General features: G+C 38.4%; 1 protein-coding gene across 10 annotated transcripts in view; it reads right to left on the bottom strand.

Moving 5' to 3' along the window:
• MAGI2 (membrane associated guanylate kinase, WW and PDZ domain containing 2) overlaps window positions 1-20,733 on the bottom strand; it is a 1,130,869-nt gene that overhangs the window by 38,550 nt on the left and 1,071,586 nt on the right. For all 10 annotated transcript variants that reach the window (XR_014225193.1, XM_082255142.1, XM_082255141.1 and 7 more), the window contains one exon: window positions 6,945-7,083. Coding sequence is in view for 9 of the 10 variants with exons in the window: in XM_082255142.1 (XP_082111268.1) it covers window positions 6,945-7,083 (139 nt within the window). In the remaining variant the exon portion in view is untranslated. The remainder of the gene's footprint in view (window positions 1-6,944; window positions 7,084-20,733) is intronic.

The raw sequence follows: 20,733 nt of genomic DNA, 5'->3' as shown, positions 1-20,733 counted from the left end.
TCGAGCTGTTTTGCAAGGAGGAATGGGCAAAACCTACAGCTGTAATCGCAGCAAAAGGTGGCGCTACAAAGTATTCACTTAAGGGGGCCGAATAATTTTGCACGCCCAATTTTTCAGTTTTTTATTTGTTAAAAAAGTTTGAAATATCCAATAAATTTCTTTCCACTTCATGATTGTGTCCCACTTGTTGTTAATTCTTTAACAAAAAATTACAGTTTTATATCTTTATGTTTGAAGACTGAAATGTGGCAAAAGGTCGAAAAGTTTAAGGGGGCCGAATACTTTCGCAAGGCACTGTAGATTAGGGATGAAGGTAAATGTAACCCCAGGTGGGCTGCATTCTTTGAAGACTTGAAACAGCATTCAGCGACTGTTCAGGAGTGTTCTATTACACATGCAGAGCAGGTCCTAGATATTATTGTTGGTAATTAAACATTGCAGAGGTATCCCTTTAGTGTGTTGCATTACAAGGCACATGGATTTAAATTGATATATTTCTAAAGTAACAAACAATACCATAACTCTGAGAGCCCATTCACACTGCCGCGACTTGTCAGGCGACTTGTAAGCCTGACAAGTCGCGGTCGGTCGTGGTCCATTGAGTAGTACAGGACCCGTTCTAATAGGAGCGACACAAGTCGCTCCGACTTAGAAAAAGGGTCCTGTACTACTTTGGGGCGACCTCTGAGCGACTTGCATAGACTTCCATTATGTGAAGTCCCTGCAAGTCGCGCCAAAGTCACGGTGCACAGCGGTGCACGCGACTTCACAGGGCGCCCCCCGAAGTTGTGTCGCCTCAGTGTGAACCGGCTCTGTTACTGTAGAAACAAGGAAACAAATCTGAGCTCATCATAGCATAGCTTACAAAGACATGCTACCTTTCGGCATGCAGTCTTGTTGGGACCTTCTGCTTTTTAAGGGAGGAGGCTGTAAAAATAATTAATCTTCAGAGCAACAGAAAAAAAAAAAAAAAACAGGAAATAGTGATGATCTGGTTTTTACTTCTTATTCAAGCTAGATCACTATAATATCTGTTGAAGATTTTTTGGTATTTGAGAGAATACACTTTATCAAGTTAGATTTCCATCCAGGTACAAACAACATATGATTCCAAGGAAAGCATTATTTTTACAGATAAAGTCCCCTGATTAGATCTAGATGAGAAACAACTTAGCTTGTTAAAGACATCAACCATGAATCCATGTAGATGAGTATATGCCTATTTGTGCGAGTTTTTGATTATTTCACTAACAGAACCCTAAGGTTCATCACAACAGGCATCATGCAAGCTGAAGAAAATGATATTCATAGTTTCAGCATGAGCAGATACCACCCATCAAGGTGAAAGTAAATTTGCTATGAATATTAACACATCTTAAAGAAAACCCTCAATTGTTTTTCAGATTGAAATATTTTACCTTTACATACAACCCTAAGAAAACTGCATATTGACCCACTTAAATTAAGGACACTAACAAATGCACGTTTTTTTTTTTTTTTTTTTTACTTACAACAATTTACTCCATGCATGTAAAATGATGTGCATATTTATCAGCTTATCATATATAAAACTTTTCATAGTCTTTCTACACAGGTGGAGCATCCAGAGACCAGCATGTTGGCAGATTATCCTGTGTTTGCTTCACACAGGGGTGTGCTTTCACTATGTGTGACAGAACAGTGGTATCTGGAGCAAATGGTTGCCTTGTTTTAGCTGCTTATATTTTGGTGGTGAGAAATACTGGCATGATAATTCAGTTGATAATAACTGTTGACATTAGGGCTAATGATACCAGAAAGGTTAAGGTTTGGGGCAAAAGGGTAGGGAGGTAAAAAAAATTACAAAAAAGGAAATAGTACACTTTTCACAAGTAAAACAATGGGGATTTAAATGCTGCTGTTCTTTCAAAAGTACCAGGTGTCTGGTTGTAATACTTTTAAATAAAAGCAATAGGAAATCAGGGGTTTGGTGCATTTTAAGTACATTTCAAAATATAAAAGAAATCTGCTTTTTTGTCTAGTGGACTCTTGGGCCTTCTCTGTGCCCAGATACAGCAGGTAGTTATTCAAAACGTTCATTGGATTATTCATTGCCTCATTCAGGACATTCCCACTTGCATCCTGTACTGGAAATGATGGGAAATCTCTTCTACAGAGCACAGATATCTTAGCGACAATGGTTTAGTTTAGTAGAGATTGGAAGGGTTAAGCCTAGTACACACACAACGATTATCGGCCGACCGATCGTCCGTCTTTTGTTGGTTGGAATGTGCCTAGACTGCACACGAATTTTCTCGCCCGACAGAATTCTACTTCAGAAGTGATGTCATGTGTTGGTTTGCTTTCTTTGTGTTGTTTCTTCTCTGAGCATGCCCAGTCTTGCTCATTAGATTTTTCCCTGTTGAAATCTGTACTGACTGCACGAAAATCGGCCGTGTTTTGACGGCGGACAAACATTTTATAGCCTGCACACCAGATTTTTTTCAGCCGAAAAGTCGGAGTCGGTTGTCGGAAGCATCATACTAACAAGCCGAAAATCGGCAGATCGGTCGTCGGACGAAAATTCCCTTTCGACGCGTGTGTACGAGGCTTTAGAACCGCTATAACTATAACCAGATTTGGCTTATTCCTGGCACTGCTTGTGCAGTCAACGGGGTAAGAAGTCTTAACCCTTCTCTTCCACATGACCTGGAATTACACTTTATTTTGGCCAGGGATGTACAGTACATCCAACCATTATTTTCTTTGAGACCGAATGCTTTTAAGTAACTGGATACTATAATACTGGCTTTTACACAGTTTTTGCTAAAATCACTTTTTGACCAAAAAAGAGATTATATGAACTCTTATCTAAACGAATTCATACAATGCTGACTGCGGCTACAGAAACTAGTAAAGAAAATAGTTCCTGTGGGCCAGCTTGACCCAAATCAACTATTTAAAGTGAAACAAAAAATGAAAGGCTTTAAATGGAATGTCTATGGAAGATGGTGCGGTGGTAGGGTGGGTTAAGGAAACATATATTGAGTGAATATGGCTGGCACTGTTAAATTCTTTTTGAAAATGTTAGTTGTCTTGTAATGTTGATCCAATAGCTTTAGCATTTATGGGGGCACCAACAGAACAAATATACAAAGCATGAGGTCTGACTTTGCTATGACTTTTCATCCACATGCTTGTACTGGGTCAGTGATTTAGGAAGTGCTGAATTTAGACAGATAACTAGAACTTTTACAAATTGTGTTGCAATTGAAGCCCCTATACTTTTCTCAACAAAGGTTTTACTTTAAGGGGTTTACATGAAGTTTAATTTTATACATTTTTTTATTATGAACTCCAAACTCTAATATAAATTGGCACAAGTGGTAATCCTTTTATGTGGAAGCAGCTGTATTTACTTTGTATTATGTATAAAGCTGGCCAAATGTTTTCATGTATTATTTGTCACTGCCTTAGCTGGATACTTAAGGCCCGTAGCGATTGTCGGCCGTAAATATTCAGCCACCGACCGATCGGCAGATTGTCGGCTTGTTAGTATGATGCTTCCGACAACCGACAGCAAATTTTCGGCCAAACAGAATCTGGCGTGCAGACTTTAAAATTTTTGTTGGCCGTCACCAGAACGGCCGATTGTTCGCCAGTCAGTACAGAATTCGGCCGACAAACAGCAGATTAGCAAGACTGGGCATGCTCAGAAAAGAAAAAACACACAAGTTAACCATCACATGACATCACTTCTGCAGTCGGCTGTTGTTGGCTGACAAAATTCGTGTGCAGTCTTTAGACAATAGCTACGTGTATATGGGGCTTTAGTTAAATTAGCCATTTTATAAACACTCAATTGTCTGCTGCTGTTATTTAGTGTGGCCACAGACAGCAGGAAATGAGGGTTCTGTTGTCCTTCCTAGAGTAATGCTCTGCGGAAACCTGCCCCACAGTCTGCCTTATGCCCATTTATTGAATAGTTTAAGTCAATGTTTAGCAATCATTCGTGTTATAAAAAAAAAAAAACAAAAAAAAATTTTTTTTTACATGCAATAATTGCTCTTTAAGATTTTAAAATGTCCTCTTTAGTTAGTAGCCATACTATATGATGAGCAATTGTCAGAGACAGTGATGATTGGATGAACATTACAGATGCATACACAGCTAGATGAATTTCAGATGCACTTGTGACAATACCATAGATTGAGTGCAACGATCATGGTATTGGGCACAAGGGCGGGTTTGGAATGTTTATCTAGTGCCTTATACATTATCAGCTAAAATGTGGTGATACATACCATCTGATGCATCAGTTATTGGGAGACTGCCTGACACAATGAATAATGAGTGCTTATACCTTAGGTCAGTGATGGCAAATCTTGGCACCCCAGATGTTTTGGAACTACATTTCCCATGACGCTCATGCACACTGCAGTGTAGTTGAGCATCATGGGAAATGTAGTTGCAAAACATCTGGGGTGCCAAGGTTTGCCATCACTCCCTTAGGTCTAAGGCCCTGACAATAAGGACCTCAACTATACTTGATGCTATAAAGTTACTTTGAACTTGACATGCTTGATATACAGAAGCAGGAGTACTTTGTGCCTGGAAAAACAGCCTTTTGCTGTCTTTAATGAGTAATATTAGGAACTGATAATTTGTCATGGTGTGTTGACTTTTTAGGTGTAAACCAGGCAAATTACTTGTTCTGGGTATTGTCAGTGTTTCTATATTGTGTTTATACTGTTTAAATATCGTTTGTCTTAGTTTTTAATAGGAGTTCTGTCATTTTTTAGGTTGTCGGAAAAAAAATGTGCTCTGTCAGTAAATCTTCCATGTTTTATCAGTAAAAAAAGGCTGCATGAGGTTAGCAACACTGCAAGACAGTCAACTTGTATAACCATAGAGGCAGCCCAGGCTCATATTTTTTTTAAAAAACTCCAGCTAAACATAGCTCTGCGTTTAATAATAAATATTTAAATTTACTTAGAAAATGCAGTCACTGTTGGGGACCAAGATCCACCTCTTTCAACCCTCTCTCAGGGGAGTACCAAGGGGTTGGCCAGACTGGCTCCCACCAGGGGTGCAGGCTGAGGGGGCGGTGCAAACAAATTGGCAGTGTTAGCAGAGATTTTTGTACCCTCCACTAAGCCTGCGCCCCTAGGCAGCGTGCGGCTCCAATCCCGGAGCCCTGTGTCCATTCCAGGCAGCGGCAGTGCGGGCTCTCCGGAGCTCTGTCTCCACCAACACATGCAGCCGGTCAGCAGTCACATGACCAAGACATCATCAATCGGCTCCAGCTCTGCGGCTGGCTGGGGATTAGGACTGCACTGGGGCTGTCAGAGGTGCCTGTACCGCTGCTAAGCCCAGCGAGACTCATACAACCTCCTCTCCACTCCCAGGCCAAGCTGACCAGGGGACCCCCCTCTCTCTGTCACCCCCTCTCTCTCTCTCTCTGTCACCCCCCTCTCTCTCTCTGTCACTCCTCCCTCTCTCTTTGTCACCCCCCACTCTCTCTCTCTCTCTGTCACCCCCCTCTCTCTCTCTCTCTGTCACTCCCTCTCTCTGTCACCCCTCCCTCTCTCTCTGTCACCCCCCCTTCTCTCTCTGTCACCCCCCCTTCTCTCTCTGTCACCCCCCCATCTCTCTCTCACCCCCCTCTCTCTCTCTCACCCTCCCTCTCTCTGGCACCCACCCTCTCTCTCTGTCACCCCGTCTCTCTCTCTGTCACCCCCTCTCTCTCTCTCTCTCTCTCTCTCTCTCTCTCTCTCTCTGTCAAACCCCCCTCTATCTCTGTCAACCCCCCCTCTATCTCTGTCAACAACTCTCTCTCTTTGTGTCAAACCCCCCCTCTCTCTCTCTGTCAAACCCTTCCCCTCTCTCTCATTCTGTCAACCCCCCCCCTCTCTCTCTCTCTCTCTCTCTCTCTGTCAAACCCCCCTCTCTTTCTGTCAATCCGCCTCTCTCTCTCTCTCTGTCAAACCCCCTCTCTCTCTCTCTGTCAAGCCCCCCCCCTCTCTATCTCTGTCAAACCCCATCTCACTCTCTCTCTGTCAACCCCCCCTCTCTCTGTCAAACCCCCTCTCTTTCTCTGGGGGGGGCGCCAATACAGCTCCTCGCCAAGGGCGCTGGAGACCCTAGGTACACCTCTACCCTGTCTACAGCAGAGTTAAGACTGGGAGAGGGAGAAGCAGAACAGAAAGCCAAACTGTTTTGTTGCAGTGTTCTTGTACTAGCAAGAAATATGCTGTCAGAAGGAGGGAGCAGAGTGACAGTGAGCATAGTTCATCAGTCTGCTCCTTCTCTTTCATTGTCTAGCCACAAACTGGAGCAGGGATAAGACCGTATTACTTAACTGCATTAGAGAAAAATCTGTGCTGTGTGGCAGAACTTCTAACATTTCATAAACAGATGGACAGAAATACAAATCCTTTAGTGGGTAAAATATTTAATTATATGTATTTTATCTTTGTTTTAAATATTTGCCTCGAGTTCAACCTTAGCTACATTTTATACACAATCAAATGGCTAATTTTGAGTGGAATTCTACAATCTTCTTGCTATTACTATTTTTTTGTATGTAATTACTAGTTTTTTTTTGTGTACAGCCTAATACTGCATGGTTTTGGACACCCATGTTTGAGTTTTTCTTAATTTACCTATCTGAATTATCTCTTCTAAATATGCAACTTAAGTTTATAAAGATTTTCCTAAATGCTAAAATAGTATCCTCTGGACCAAGGTACAAACTGCAGAGTGATTAAATCTCTGTTACACTCAGATGCCAATATTTAGTGAAGGGTGTTTGTACAACACGAACAACGACTTCTTAGGAGGCTTTCATCTGTGGCGCTCATAAATTATTTATAGTCTGAGCTAAAAATGCATTTCCATAAAAAGTAAGAACATTTCTTCAACAGTTTATGTGCAAAGAATACATTAGGAGCGTGAAAACCCACCATACTCTGGGACCTGCCCTGTTCCACGCTTTAGTAACAGCTTTACTCTTCTTCCTCCAGATTTAATGAGTTCTATTGCTCTAGCATGTGTCATGTCTCGTGTGCTTTCCCCGTTGATTTCTATGATTTGATCACCGACCTGTCAAGTAGAAAAAAGAGATCAAATAAAGCAAGGAGTTTAATAAAATGTATGTTTTCAAAAAATAACATTTTGCTCAACATGTTACAAAACGACATTTTAGTCATGCATCAAGGCAATTGTACTGTGATGGCTTAGACAACTATATCTCCGTCAAACTATCTAATTCAAGATAATTAACAGGAGCTTTAGAAAGTTCAGCTGTACAATACAGTTGTCAACAGCAATATGATACAACAAACTATTGCAATGCTTTCAATTTTTTAGCTATGCTTTCATCTATAGCATACGAAGCTGGAAGTTGATTTTCAAGTTGCGATGCAACAGGCTCTTGCAATGCTTTCCATCTTGTTTATAGAACACCAAGCTGGAGGCTGATTTTCAAGCTGCGATGCAAGAGGCTTTTGCAATGCTTTCAATCTCACCTATAGTGCACCAATCTAGAGGCTGATTTACAAGTTGAGACACAACAGGCTCTTGTAGTGCTTTCACTTTCATCTATAATACACTAAGCTTGAAGCTGCTTTTAGAGTCGAGATGCAACAGTCTCTTGCAATGCTTTTATTCTAATCTACGATACACCAAACCTGAGGCTGATTTTCAAGCCGAGATGCAACAGGCTCTTGCAATGCTTTTATTCTAATCTACGATACACCAAACTTGAGGCTGATTTTCAAGCCGAGATGCAACAGGCTCTTGCAATGCTTTCAGTCTCATCTATAATACACCAAGCTGGAGGCTAATGTTCAAGTTGAGATGAAATTGAAAGTTCTGCAAGTGTTTGTTAGCAATAAATGCAGTATTCCAGTTTTACTGTAAGTATGGATGAAATTGCCAGGCCTAGAGGGCAGTATGTTGTTTTGGCATCTGGAACCTGGCGAAGAAATTTATTGCCCAGTACTCTTGATGCCAAAAACAAGTTTAACCACCTAAGGACCGGAAGGCTTTACCCCCTTAATGACCAGGCCATTCTTTGCGATTCGGCACTGCATTTAGCTGACAATTGCGCGGTCATGTGATGCTGTGCCCAAAAAAAAATTGATGTCCCTTTTTTTTTTACCACAAGTAGAGCTTTCTTTTGGTGGTATTTGATCACCTCTGTGATTTTTTTTTTTTTTTTTGCGCTATAAAAAATAAAAGAGCATCAATTCTGAAAAAAACAAAACAAAAAAAAAAAATATATTTTTTTACTTTATGCTATATAACATTCCCAATAAAAAAAATGTAAAATCTAATTTTTTCATAATTTTAGGCCAATTTGTATTCTGCCACATATTTTTGGTAAAAAAAATCACAATAAGTGTATACTGATTGGTTTGCGCAAAAGTTTTCACGTCTACAAGCTAGGGGAAAGATTTATGTCATTTTTGTTTATTTATTTTTTTTATTAGTAATGGTGGCGATCAGCAATTTTTAGCGTGACTGCGACATTGCGGCGGACAGATCGGACACCTAACTGACATTTTTTACATTTTTGGGGGGGCAAGTGACATTACTACAGTAATCAGTGCTAAAAATATGCACTGTTACTGTACTGTTATGACAATGGCAGGGAAGGGGTTAACACCAGGAGCGATCAAAGGGTTAAGCGTATGCCTAGGTGTTGTTTTCAAACTGTAAGGGGGATGGGCTTATGGAATCAACACAGGGACCTGTGTTCCTAAACAGGAGGATCACAGGAGCCCTGTGTTAAATGTTGACAGAACAACGGTCTGCTGTTTTTATAACGGCAGACTACCGTTCTGTCTTCCCAGGGAGTGATTGCGGGTGTCCAGTGGCAATCGCGGCCACCAGCTCTGCAGATCAGCTTCCCCTCTCGTGAATCACCGAGCATGCGCCCCCACGCTCGCTCCCGAGGGCGACATATAGGTATGGCGATTCGCGCAGCTGAGCCACCTTTTCCGCAGTATATCTGCAGCGGGTGGTCGGCAAGAGGTTAAAAAAGAAGGTATTCCTTACATATGTCTAAAGACAAAACTTTTTTTTGTTTTAGATGGAGTGATGAACAATGAGAACCTCTGCTGTCACTGGAAAAGGAGGTGAAGGGAAATCTTTCAATGGGAACATGTGCCAGTGACAACTGTTTAAGAGGGGATCTCTCATTTGATATTGTGCCTCTAGGACAGGAAGGTAAAGGAAATCCTCCCAACGAAAAGAAGAATGTGAACATTGTATTAGGTGTACCCAGCTTTGGCAAAAAAGAGAAATCCTTATGGTAGTAACACATCAGTTTGCACAAACTGGTTCTAAAAAAATATGAAAATATAACTTGTGAGATGATTAGCAACAGCAAAAGGCCATTTGCTGCCCTGATTTTAATAATGAAGAATTCAAAGTCTAACCTCACTGGATATAGCATTTCCTAGAAAACATAAGAAATTGAAGTTGTCATAAAGTGCACATAGTCCTATGCACAAAATATAACCTTTGTTTTACAAGAAGAATGATTAAAATAATAAACACAGATATAAGTCGCTTTTGTGATGTTAGTTTTCTTTCTTACTTGACATACCGGTCTTTATCTGATATCTAATCAAATCAGCAAACATGAACGTAAAATGTTTATATATGGTATAATATTATAGCCCTATTTTCTACCAAGAGTAGTGTAGTTTCATCATATACCATAACTTCCTTCTTGTATTTGCAAGAATAAACGATTCTGTAACAATTTGTGCACAGACCGTTTTGAGTGCACCACATGCCTTTCCAACCCATATATTACTATGTAAAAATAACAATGATGTCATCACTGCGTTGCCCATAGCCTTGGGCTTAATGCATACAAGGCTTTTAATCATTTCTCCTAGACTCCTTTTCTCTCTTTTACATGGTAGGACTATTATGTTAAATGATAAAGATGAGATTTCTAGATTGTAAGCTCTAACGAGCAGGGCCGTCCAATTACTCCTGTATTGAATTGTATTGTAACTGTATTGTCTTCCCTCATATTGTAAAGCACTGTGCAAACTGTTGGTGTTATATAAATCCTGAATAATAATAATAATAATAATAATAATAATAATAATAATAATTGTTTATGGTTTCACTTAGGCTCACAGTAAAACAAGCCATAGATGGTTTGAATCTTAGGCTGGTTCAGCAGGGACTAGCCGAGATTTGATCCATGTATGGGCAGACTGATTATACCCAAGTCGACTCATTGATCAACTTGGGTACAACCAGCATGTCAGATTCCTAGCATGTGATCATTGCCAGCGGCTAGCAATAATCATTGTGTACTCCTGGCAGGGAGGGCTCCCTGTGCCCCCCCATTCTGGGAGAACACAATAGCTCTGCGGAAGGAATTCCCCCATCAACACTGGCTGTGTTGAGTGGGCAATCGAACAATTTTCTTTCCCATTACCCGTAGTCGCAAGAAAGAAAATCGCATAATCTATGGCTTGCTTAAATGACAAGGACATACCATTTATGACAAGTGTTTTCTGTGCTCGCTGAAAATGTTCTGACTCTAAAAAGTGAAAGTGAAATGTAGCCACCACATAGAAGGATTGGTAAGCTGAAATATACAATATATTTTGTTTTTTAGGCACTGATTTATGTGGGCATTTTTTGATTGCATTTATCAACATGTCTAATAATGTTCTCAATGAGTTTGAATAGCGAATCGCGATATGGAGAGCTTTATTTTAATATAAGTGATGCAATTAAGATTACATCTGTAACCTTTATATATTGTAGATCACCTGCCTTGCTGGCCCCAACAATATTTGCTTTCACAGCATTAACTGAAAAAGCTACTTAAAAAAACGTATGTGCATGGGTTTTAGGTTCTTGTCCAGCCAGTGGTGCTGTGGTGCTTAACCCAAATCACAGAGAACCAGTCACAAGTGAGCTCATCTAAGAATATACACTATTCCTAAAAGATTAAGATTTTCCCCATTACTTGCATATCTTTTCAAACACACATCTCTTGTAAGTCTGCACAGTTATAACAATGTAGGACGACAATAAATAATCTTGCATAAGTCCATTTGTCCAGTTCTCTTTAAAGTGGAACTGAACTCAAAAGATGAAGATTTGATATGTTATTTGGAACATTTATATATGTTAATTTTGCCTAAGCAGTACCTTAAAAAATTACCTTATATCACCTTACATGTGAAATCTAACGTACTGCAGTGTTTGACTCTAGTCTAGGAAAACTGGAGTGAGATTTGGTGATGTCACCACAGTGCATCTCTTTGTTCCCTTTGCTTTTCTCCTCACCTCATGAAGAAGTAAAACCCAGCATTTACAAAGATGGCTACCTCCACATAGAAAAAAAAGTGTGAAAATTGCATGGTAAATCATTAATGGGGAAAAAAAATCTGCTGCAGAAAGACTGCAGGCAATACCGGTAATTTGCCATTGGCTCTTCTGCCTGCCTTTAAGACTTGCTCTACAAGCGGTGTTTTGTGCAGGCACGACAACCCATTTGTTTAAATAGGCTGCCATGTCTCCTGAAATGCAGGGAAAAGGTCAATTTTTGGACTCCCAGCCCGCACAGAAATCACAACTGCAGTGCAGTTCCCAGTGTGGGAGCGATTTCCAGTGCGTGCAGCATGCCATTAGGATTAATGGCGCCAGCACACTTCTCCTGTGTTTTTCAGTATTGGTGGTTGCAGCTTTGGGAACAGATGAGGACCCGCATCGGCAATCTCCCGAACAGATGTGAACCTAGCTTTAGAGCTTTTAGACTCCAGAACTTACCTCTTTAAGTTAAGTCCTCAATTAATTGCCATCTTGCAAAAAAATTTCAAAAACCAAAAACAAACATTCATTCTCAAATCCTTTTTAAGGCACAGATCCATAAAATTAGAAAAAGTTGATTTTTTCTAGTTTTCTGATTGTGGTCTAAAGTCGACTAAGTAAAAGGAAAATTGAAGGGCCAAACCATTTGCAGGGGAACAAATTGCTTATGTGATGAGTAAATAACCATGATGGGTACATATTGATTGAAACTAGGTTTGTACTTCATTCAATATAATTTTAGGTCATCATACCCTGAAATACTTAGGGTGCACATTCCTTATTGCCATTCCACTTCACATTTGCATCCTATTACCTAAATAATACTGAAAAAATAAAAAATAAAATCACTATAGCTAGTAGCCAACCACTGGAACAATGTCTACCTCATACGCACAATTCATTTACTCTGCACAGGCTAAAGACACACAGTGAGATGAGAAGAACTGACATTTTGATCTAAGTGTATTGAAACAGTATAATATGATTATTTCTTGTTTCTTTCTCACAACTGAACTATGACAGATATTCATATCTCATTTGTTTATGCTGTATCTTCAAACAAGAATATTGATGCCATTATACACGAAAGTGGCATAAATACAATTCCTAGCATGATGGGAAGTTAATGATGTGACATATCTGCCTTTGGATGTATTTATTTCTTTTTTTATCCTGTTTTTCTGTATTAGATTCTCTTTCAGAAGTTTTTTAGACTTTAAACTCACCAAATTTTCCTATTTTCTTTAAAAAATTGCTGCCTGATAACTAAAGAGAATTACACAAATGCATAAATGGTATTAGGTTTGGCTGGCTACCTCCAAAAAAAGATACCACTTTAGAGATATAGTGAGTACAGATGAGTGAATTGACCCGGGTTTGGTTCACAAAAGGAGCCATGAACCCAGACTGGAATCTTCACATTCTGAACATCTTGTAACTCTTTACTGGCCTTTTTCAAGGCCAATTTGCAAGCTTTAAAACAATATATATATATAAGGTATTGGTGCCTCGGCAGTGCAATGGTGGACATGTATCAATACAACATTTTTTATTGTGCAACCAGAAGAGGATCATTTAATGTGGCTTAAGGGGCACTATTAAAAATACATAAGTTCTTTACAGCATGCTTGGGGGATGCCTTAAACCTGCACATGAAACTGCACATCAGTACGATATAGTATTTTAAAGTGACAAAAAAAAAAATACTACTACTACAAAATGATGGCTCTCCACCATATTTAGTTTGTAAACATGAGGGGATATGAGTGATGTCTTGACCATATTTGGTTATTGGCATCACCCAGGTTCTCAAGGTGGTTTTAATAAATGACTTCTTTCTACCATATTTCTTTTTTACTTTTTCTATTTTTTTGTTAATGAGTAACATGTACAAGAGAGGGATGAATATCTAGGGACCCCTTTTTTTCTAAAGATGGCTTTTAGATTCTCATAAGTTCCCCTGTGGATACCCACATCCATTAGGATGTTGATGAGGACAAGGGCCTCATTCCTATATCCCTGGTCCAGTGGATGTGGGGGAGATCCAAGGGGCTCTTATGAAAATTTGAAAGCCTCCTCTAGAATAGGGGGCCCCGGATATCTAGCCAAGTCCACTACATGGAAAAACTAGATTGAAAAAAGACTAGATTGTGATAATATTTAGGAACACAACACACTTGAGAAATTGTTTTTCAATTTATTTGCACGTGTTGTATAAACTGCAAATGTGTATTTTTTTATGTTGTATACTGTAGAAAGTTACAGAGAAATTATTAAAGGGAATAGGTGAGCACAAAAGAGTATTGTAAAAAGTATATGGGAAGGCTATTGGTCAACTTTATTCTAGTGAAGTGCTTGCAGAGCAGAAAGCTGGCATTATATCCTAAATGGTGTAAAATGCTTTTTAAATACTTTTTCTTTTTCCTATATGGTCATGTGACCATTCTGGTCCTGTTCTTTAATAGGTACAATGATGGATGGGGGCATGGACTCCTAAGCACCAGCTCCTTCCGGCTCAGTGGTGCCAGCTAACTTAACCACAGAATCTCTGATGTGTGCTGTAGCAATGTGTGGAGATGGTGGTAATACTGCTGGTATATTAGCAGTGGTCTTGCAGCATTGTCAGCTCTTTCCTAGAAATTATGTAAATTGATGAAAAATGGAAGGAAAAACAAATATCTACTCTTTGGAGTTTATTTTGCAATTGATATGTATGCATTTGTGAAACTAAGTAAACATATTATGGGGAATTCCATTTTTGCTTGCATTTAATTTAAAGAGGACTAAGGTAATGAAATGTTAATGCGAAATGGCGATCAGCCTTAGCTGCCTGCTCCCATGCCTCTCCATGGCTTCTTTTATCTACTCAGTCACCCAGCTCTGTATTATAGGCAGAAGGAGAGAAAGAGAGAGACATAGGATATCCCTTTCCTGAATGTTTGAGGTGGACAAACAAAGCAGCGGGGGAGTCTTGCAGCAGCAAAGGGTAATGGGAAAATAAGTGAACCATGTACAGGCAAGCACTTGCTCACTTTGAAGTATAAATGATCTCAAGAAAGAGGTCAAATACAGCGCTTGCTTGAACTCTGGATAAATATATCAAAACATCAGATGACCATAAACTATCAAATAGAGGTCCACGAATTAATATTGTGAGTTAATGCAAAAATGTGTAAATCAGTGCAAACAGCAACAAAATTATATCAGTGCAAATAGCAACACAATTATATATAATTGATACAATATATAGAGGGTAAAAACCTGTATTAAACATATATTAATACCTCTCTATAAATATCATAAAAATTGTATCATAAAAATCTCAAAGAAAAACTCATAAAAGAACTCAGAACTCAGAGCTCTGAGGACGTCACCGGAAGTGATGAAACGCGTCAGCTTGGACCGCACAGCGTCATTGCGTCACGACGGTGGAACGCAAGCCGGAAGTGAGTTGCTGGAGCGTGGATTCCGCGAGGAAGACGAGCAACTCACACCGCTAGACCACCAGTGATTGCCGTTTTTTGTGATTTTAATCTATTTTTGGAGAAATAAAGACTCTTTAAAACGTATTTCACTATCTGGAGCCTTTTTTCCTTTCTCCCACATACGGATTGGAGTTGAGTACCCCGGAGCAGAGAGATATCCTAGGACCCCGGAGGGCCACACAGAGGGACAACATCCTCCAAGCCCAGAGGGCTTTACAAGTCTGAAAGGTTCTGGTGCCATACGGCATACAGAACCCACTTTATCTGGTAAGTGATTTCATTTCACTTATTTCTAAAGGGATTTATTGGATGGATAAACCACTTACAATCTGAAATTGAGGATACATCTGCCATTAAGGACATTTCTTTACTCCCATCAATATTGAGCAGAGGAGTCACTTTAATATTGGACTTATTAATTTTGAGCACAGTAGTCACCTTATATTGAATGGACTTTGTTTATGATCACTTTAACACTAGGAATTTTTATATATATATATATATATGTGATTGTTTTATACTATATTTTTTTATACACACATATAATATTTAATAGTAACAGCACAGCAGTCATCAATTTTCACACTGGGGGTTTTTTTATGAGTTATTTTATGAGTTTTTCTATGAGATTTTTATGATACAATTTTTATGATATTTATAGAGAGGTATTAATATATGTTTAATACAGGTTTTTACCCTCTATATATTGTATCAATTATATATAATTGTGTTGCTATTTGCACTGATATAATTTTGTTGTTTGCACTGATTTACACATTTTTGCATTAACTCACAATATTAATTCGTGGACCTCTATTTGATAGTTTATGGTCATCTGATGTTTTGATATATTTATCCAGAGTTCAAGCAAGCGCTGTATTTGACCTCTTTCTTGAGACCATTTATACTTCAATTCATTCTCATACATACAGCGGCTGCTATAGTTATATATATATTTTAAAATAGAGTCAGTTTTATATCTTATATTATTAATTTTAAAAATATTTTTTAATTCCTTGGCGCGTGGAATATACTTTGTATATTAATTTTAAACTTGCTCACTTTAATGAGCATTGGTCTACTAGCCAAATGTAATCCAGTTTCTTTCATAAACCTACTGTTTAGTCCCAATACGTCAGTGCAGTGGGCTTATGTGGGAAATGCTTTTTTTTTTTTTTTTTTTTTTTACAATAAACTCTAAATGTCCATTTATTGTACATATAGATGCCTAAACATGGATAACTAAAAGGATAGCTGTAATGTGCTTGCAAGTATACTATGCTGCATTAGCGCTGTTAGTTTTTGCGCTCATGGGGACATGTGAAAGACTATAATGTGACTATAACTGGGCTACTTAGTGATGTTAACAGTTTTAAAAACCAACTCTGGAAACAATAGGTAAAATTATGTCAGAATTAGGTGTTATGATAATAATGATGGAAAAGTCTGTTGGAATGCTTTTACGTGACTGGAAAAAATAATGTAGACATCTTTTCTTGTAAAATAAGTGAACTGTCTACTGCTTATCTAAAGATCTAGGTCTATAGATGCCTATGGAAATAACATTCAACTGATAGGCCCTTCACTTCTAACTGTGCAACTATACTTTCATACAATCAATATTTGGGTCTATTTATCCATGTTTTCAGTTTTCATATATGACAAAAATTTTAAATTTGTTGTTTTTAAAATACAGTTTGCAAATGATGTATTAAATGTAGCTTTTAGGAAAAGGGTAAGAATGGTCCTTAGTATAGCTAATATGGACTCGTATGAATGTATAATGTTTTTAATGAGAAGTTTTTAGTAGGCAGTATGTGCAACAGAAGAGTGCGAGTGGGCATAATGCGGACTTAGGGGGTATTACTGGTGGCAGCATGTGCAACAGTGGGCATCATGTGCAGGTGTGGAGTTCAAAGGGTATTACTGGTGGCAGTATGTGCAACAGTGGGCATCATGTGCAGGAGTGGAGTTCAAAGGGTATTACTGGTGGCAGTATGTGCGGAAGTGAATGCAGAGGGTATAACTGCAGATAGTGTGTGGCGGAGGGGAGTATGGAAGGAATGACTGCAGACAGTATGTACAGGAGATCTCCATCTGCTCAGCACCATGACAGAAAAGGCCTAGTCCCAGGGCACATATTTTCTCTTGAGGGCCCGTTACTTCCTGCATTCATAATTATTACTGAGCAGTAAAATTGCCACAGAATCAAATGTCTTGAGGCAGCTGCAATTTTCATTCTAGGTGATGTTCAATTTTGTAACCACTAAGTACGCCTAAAACTGACATAAAAAAGCCAAAACTAAACTTTTACAAAGCCGTAAAAATGTTATGAGTAGCAAAGAAAACATTTTTCTTAATGCAATAGTTATGTACTGGATTTACAGCAGGTGTTTTATATTTGATATTACTGTGTTCCTAATATTGCTGTTTTACCGCCTTGCATATTATAGGAGAATACAACTCCGTCACATCTATTATTTAGCCAAACAAAACAATAAAAAGACTGCCTATAGAACAATGTCCAGGGGAGTAGTTGTTTTAATGTCTTTTTCTGACAAGGCACATTGATGTGTTACAGAATTTATTAGGCGACCTTGGAAGCCAGTGATAGTTCACTAGTTACATGGCAGTTCAAGAATGCTCATTTCTCCCTCAAGCTGTTAATGAACAACATGTCAAAGCCTTAGTGCAGAAATCAACTGAAGTGGTAGATGAATCCAATTCAAGCATTAAGTGAAAGAAAGCCTACAGTTAATTCTTCACAGTTCTATACTCTTGTAAGGGCAAATTCAACCGAATGCAATCAGAATCAACACAGCAATGCTATGAGCTAAAGCACAGACATTTAGAGAGAAAAGTATATATATATATATATATATATATATATATGTATATACACACACACACTGAAACACTAAATTATAAAATAATATTAGGGATAATTAGATTTCATTATACTGAAGGTTAACTTTCTTTAGGACATGGAAAATATTATAAAACAAAACTATGCTACTAAAAGTCATCCACAGGCTGCTGCTAAGAAACAGTACATATATAGATCTATATCACATTCATATAATTTACACAAAGCAAGTGCTGGAATAACCTTGCCGCACACAACAATATAGCATGGTTTGCCTAAAACATGCAAAAACGCTTAATTTAACATTCAGTTTAACGTTCATAGACAGGTTACATAAGTAAATGCATTTAACATTTAGTGTATTCAATCTACTAAGAAAGTCAATGGTTAAAGTACAAGGTATTAGAGATATTTGTCCCAGAAGTAGTAAATATGGTTATGATGACTACATTAACTTATGTGAGAGATTCTTGATCTTTAGCACTGGCAGAAGACTTCTTGATTTTTGTACTACTAGTATGATTGAAACATTTTTTTTAATCATTTATGGAAACAGTATTAGTACTTATGTAACTAAATACTGAATATCATGGTGGAATACACTTCATAAAAACGGACAGATACAGTCTTTTTTAATTAATTAATTTATTTTTTTAGAATTTCATCCATTATGCCTCCCTTGTGATCTCTGGGCAACATAAATTTTTGTCCTGAGCCTATATCACCGAAACCTTTTTCTAATCTGAATATTCTCTATTTTAGACAATGTGAATTCCCTAGATTAATATAAATTAATTCCTAAATCACATAGTAATCTAAAAAGGAACTTTGTGATTAGGTTCAGAAATATGGAACGAAAATCAGCTTTTTTATCTTATGGCCAGATAGAAGTGGAAATTATGTATTAACTGGCCATGCTTAACATGTTTTTCTAATTGATGACGACAGCAATTTGCTCTATGGTGCATCAACTGCTAGGCTTTGAACTTAAAGCATATCTAAACCCAAAAGGTTTAATATATTGCAACTCTCTTGTCCTTCTATGTGGTGACTGCATTATTTTTTTTTTTTGTCAGATTTCTTTCTTTATATTTTTCATATTGAGCTACTGCCAGCAACACACTTCATGTGCTAGGAAGACAATGCCTATTCCCAGTATTTTATCTATGGAGGATCAGCGTTGTCATCCTGGGAAAGGAAGTGTGTTAGGATTATAGAACACCCACTGCCCTCCTTATCTCTATAACATCGGGGTGGTGCTCTGCAGCCTGTAGAAAAGAACTGGGAAGGCTGATAACACTGTTTAACCACTTATCGACCAGGCCTATTTTTGACACTTCGTGTTTACAAGCTAAAATCAGTTTTTTTTTTGCTAGAAAACTACTTAGAACCCCCAAACATTATATTTTTGTTTTCAGAGACCCTATAGAATAAAATGGAGATCGTTGCAATATTTTCTATTACACCGTATTTGCGCAGCGGTATTCGAAATGCAATTTTTTTGGAAAAAATTTACTTTTTTGAATTAAAAAATAAGAAATCAGTAAAGTTAGCCCAATTTTTTTCCATAATGTAAAAGATAATGTTACGCCGAGTAAATAGATACCCAACATTTCATGTTTCAAAATTGCGCACACTCGCGAAATGGCGACAAACTTTGGTACTTAAAAATCCTCATAGGTGACACTTTAAAATTTTCTATAGGTTACCAGCTTAGAGTTATAGAGGAGGTCTAGGACTAAAATGATTGCTCTTGCTCTAACGATCGCGGCGATACCTCACATGTGTGGTTTGAACACCGTTTACATATGTGGGCAGGACTTGCATATGCATTCGCTTCTGCGTGCGAGCTAACGGGGACAGGGCACTTTCATTTTTTTATTTTTTTTCCCCTATTTATTTTATTTATTATTTTTGATTTTTACACAGTTTTTTTTTTTAATTTATAATTTTTATTCCTATTACAAGGAATGTAAACATTCCTTGTAATAGAAATAGCCATGACAGGACCTCTTTATTGTGAGATCTGGGGTTAAAAAGTCCTCAGATCTCACAAGGACACTAAAAAAAAGAAAAAAAAATGGTTTAAAAAAAAATCGGTTCTTTAAGCCGGTTGCTAGGCAACAACATTTGACGTTGCTCCGGTCCTCCAAGACCATAGAGTCGAGTGAGGGCCATCTTGCCCTCACTCGACTTCCTGTCTAAGGGGAGCCGGGACCGGATAGTTTTCCCCGCTGCCAGGAAAACGGCTGGGACGCGGCGGGAGGGGGTCACTTCTTCTGCCGCACTGTAAGGGTGATCCTGCGGCGAATCTGCCGCTGGGACCACCCTTACCTGAAAGCCGATCACCCGCCGTTTTTAAAAATACCGGGGTTATGCAGCTATCTGCTGCCATAATCCAGGTATTTAGCATCAAAGTACAGACGTAAAACGAAGGTGGGTGGTCGGTAAGTGGTTAAAATGTCAGTTCAGAACATAGAAAGTAACAAGGATCCTAGATTTCTGGCAGGACCAACAGGCATTTCTCTGTACCTGCCAAAATGTGAACAAATGCAGTCATTACATCTAAGTAGCAGTAAGCTGCAATATATTAGAGTTTTGTGTTTAGATATAATGTAAACTAAATGTATCAAGGCAATGTTTCACATCACTTTTCAATTCTAACTGTGATTAGATCTACTGTAAACTACATTAAACAAAATTATAAACGCAACACTTTTGTTTTTGCCCCCATTTTTCATGAGCTGAACTCAAAGACCTAAGACTTATTCTATGTACACAAAAAGCCTTTTTCTCTCCAATATTGTTCACAAATCTGTCTAAACCTGTGTTAGTGAGCACTTCTCCTTTGCCGAGATAATCCATCCACCTCACAGGTGTAGCATATCAACATGCTGATTGGACAGCATGATTTTTGCACAGGTGTGCCTTGGGCTGTCCACAATAAAAAGGCCACTCTAAAATGTGCAGTTTTATCACACAGCACAATGCCACAGATGTCACAAGTTTTGAGGGAGCGTGCAATTGGTATGCTGACTGCAGGAA

Source organism: Pelophylax lessonae (genome assembly GCF_965119305.1).
Source record: "Pelophylax lessonae genome assembly, chromosome: 4".
Lineage (NCBI taxonomy): Eukaryota > Metazoa > Chordata > Amphibia > Anura > Ranidae > Pelophylax > Pelophylax lessonae.
This window is presented reverse-complemented; position numbering and strand designations above follow the sequence as displayed.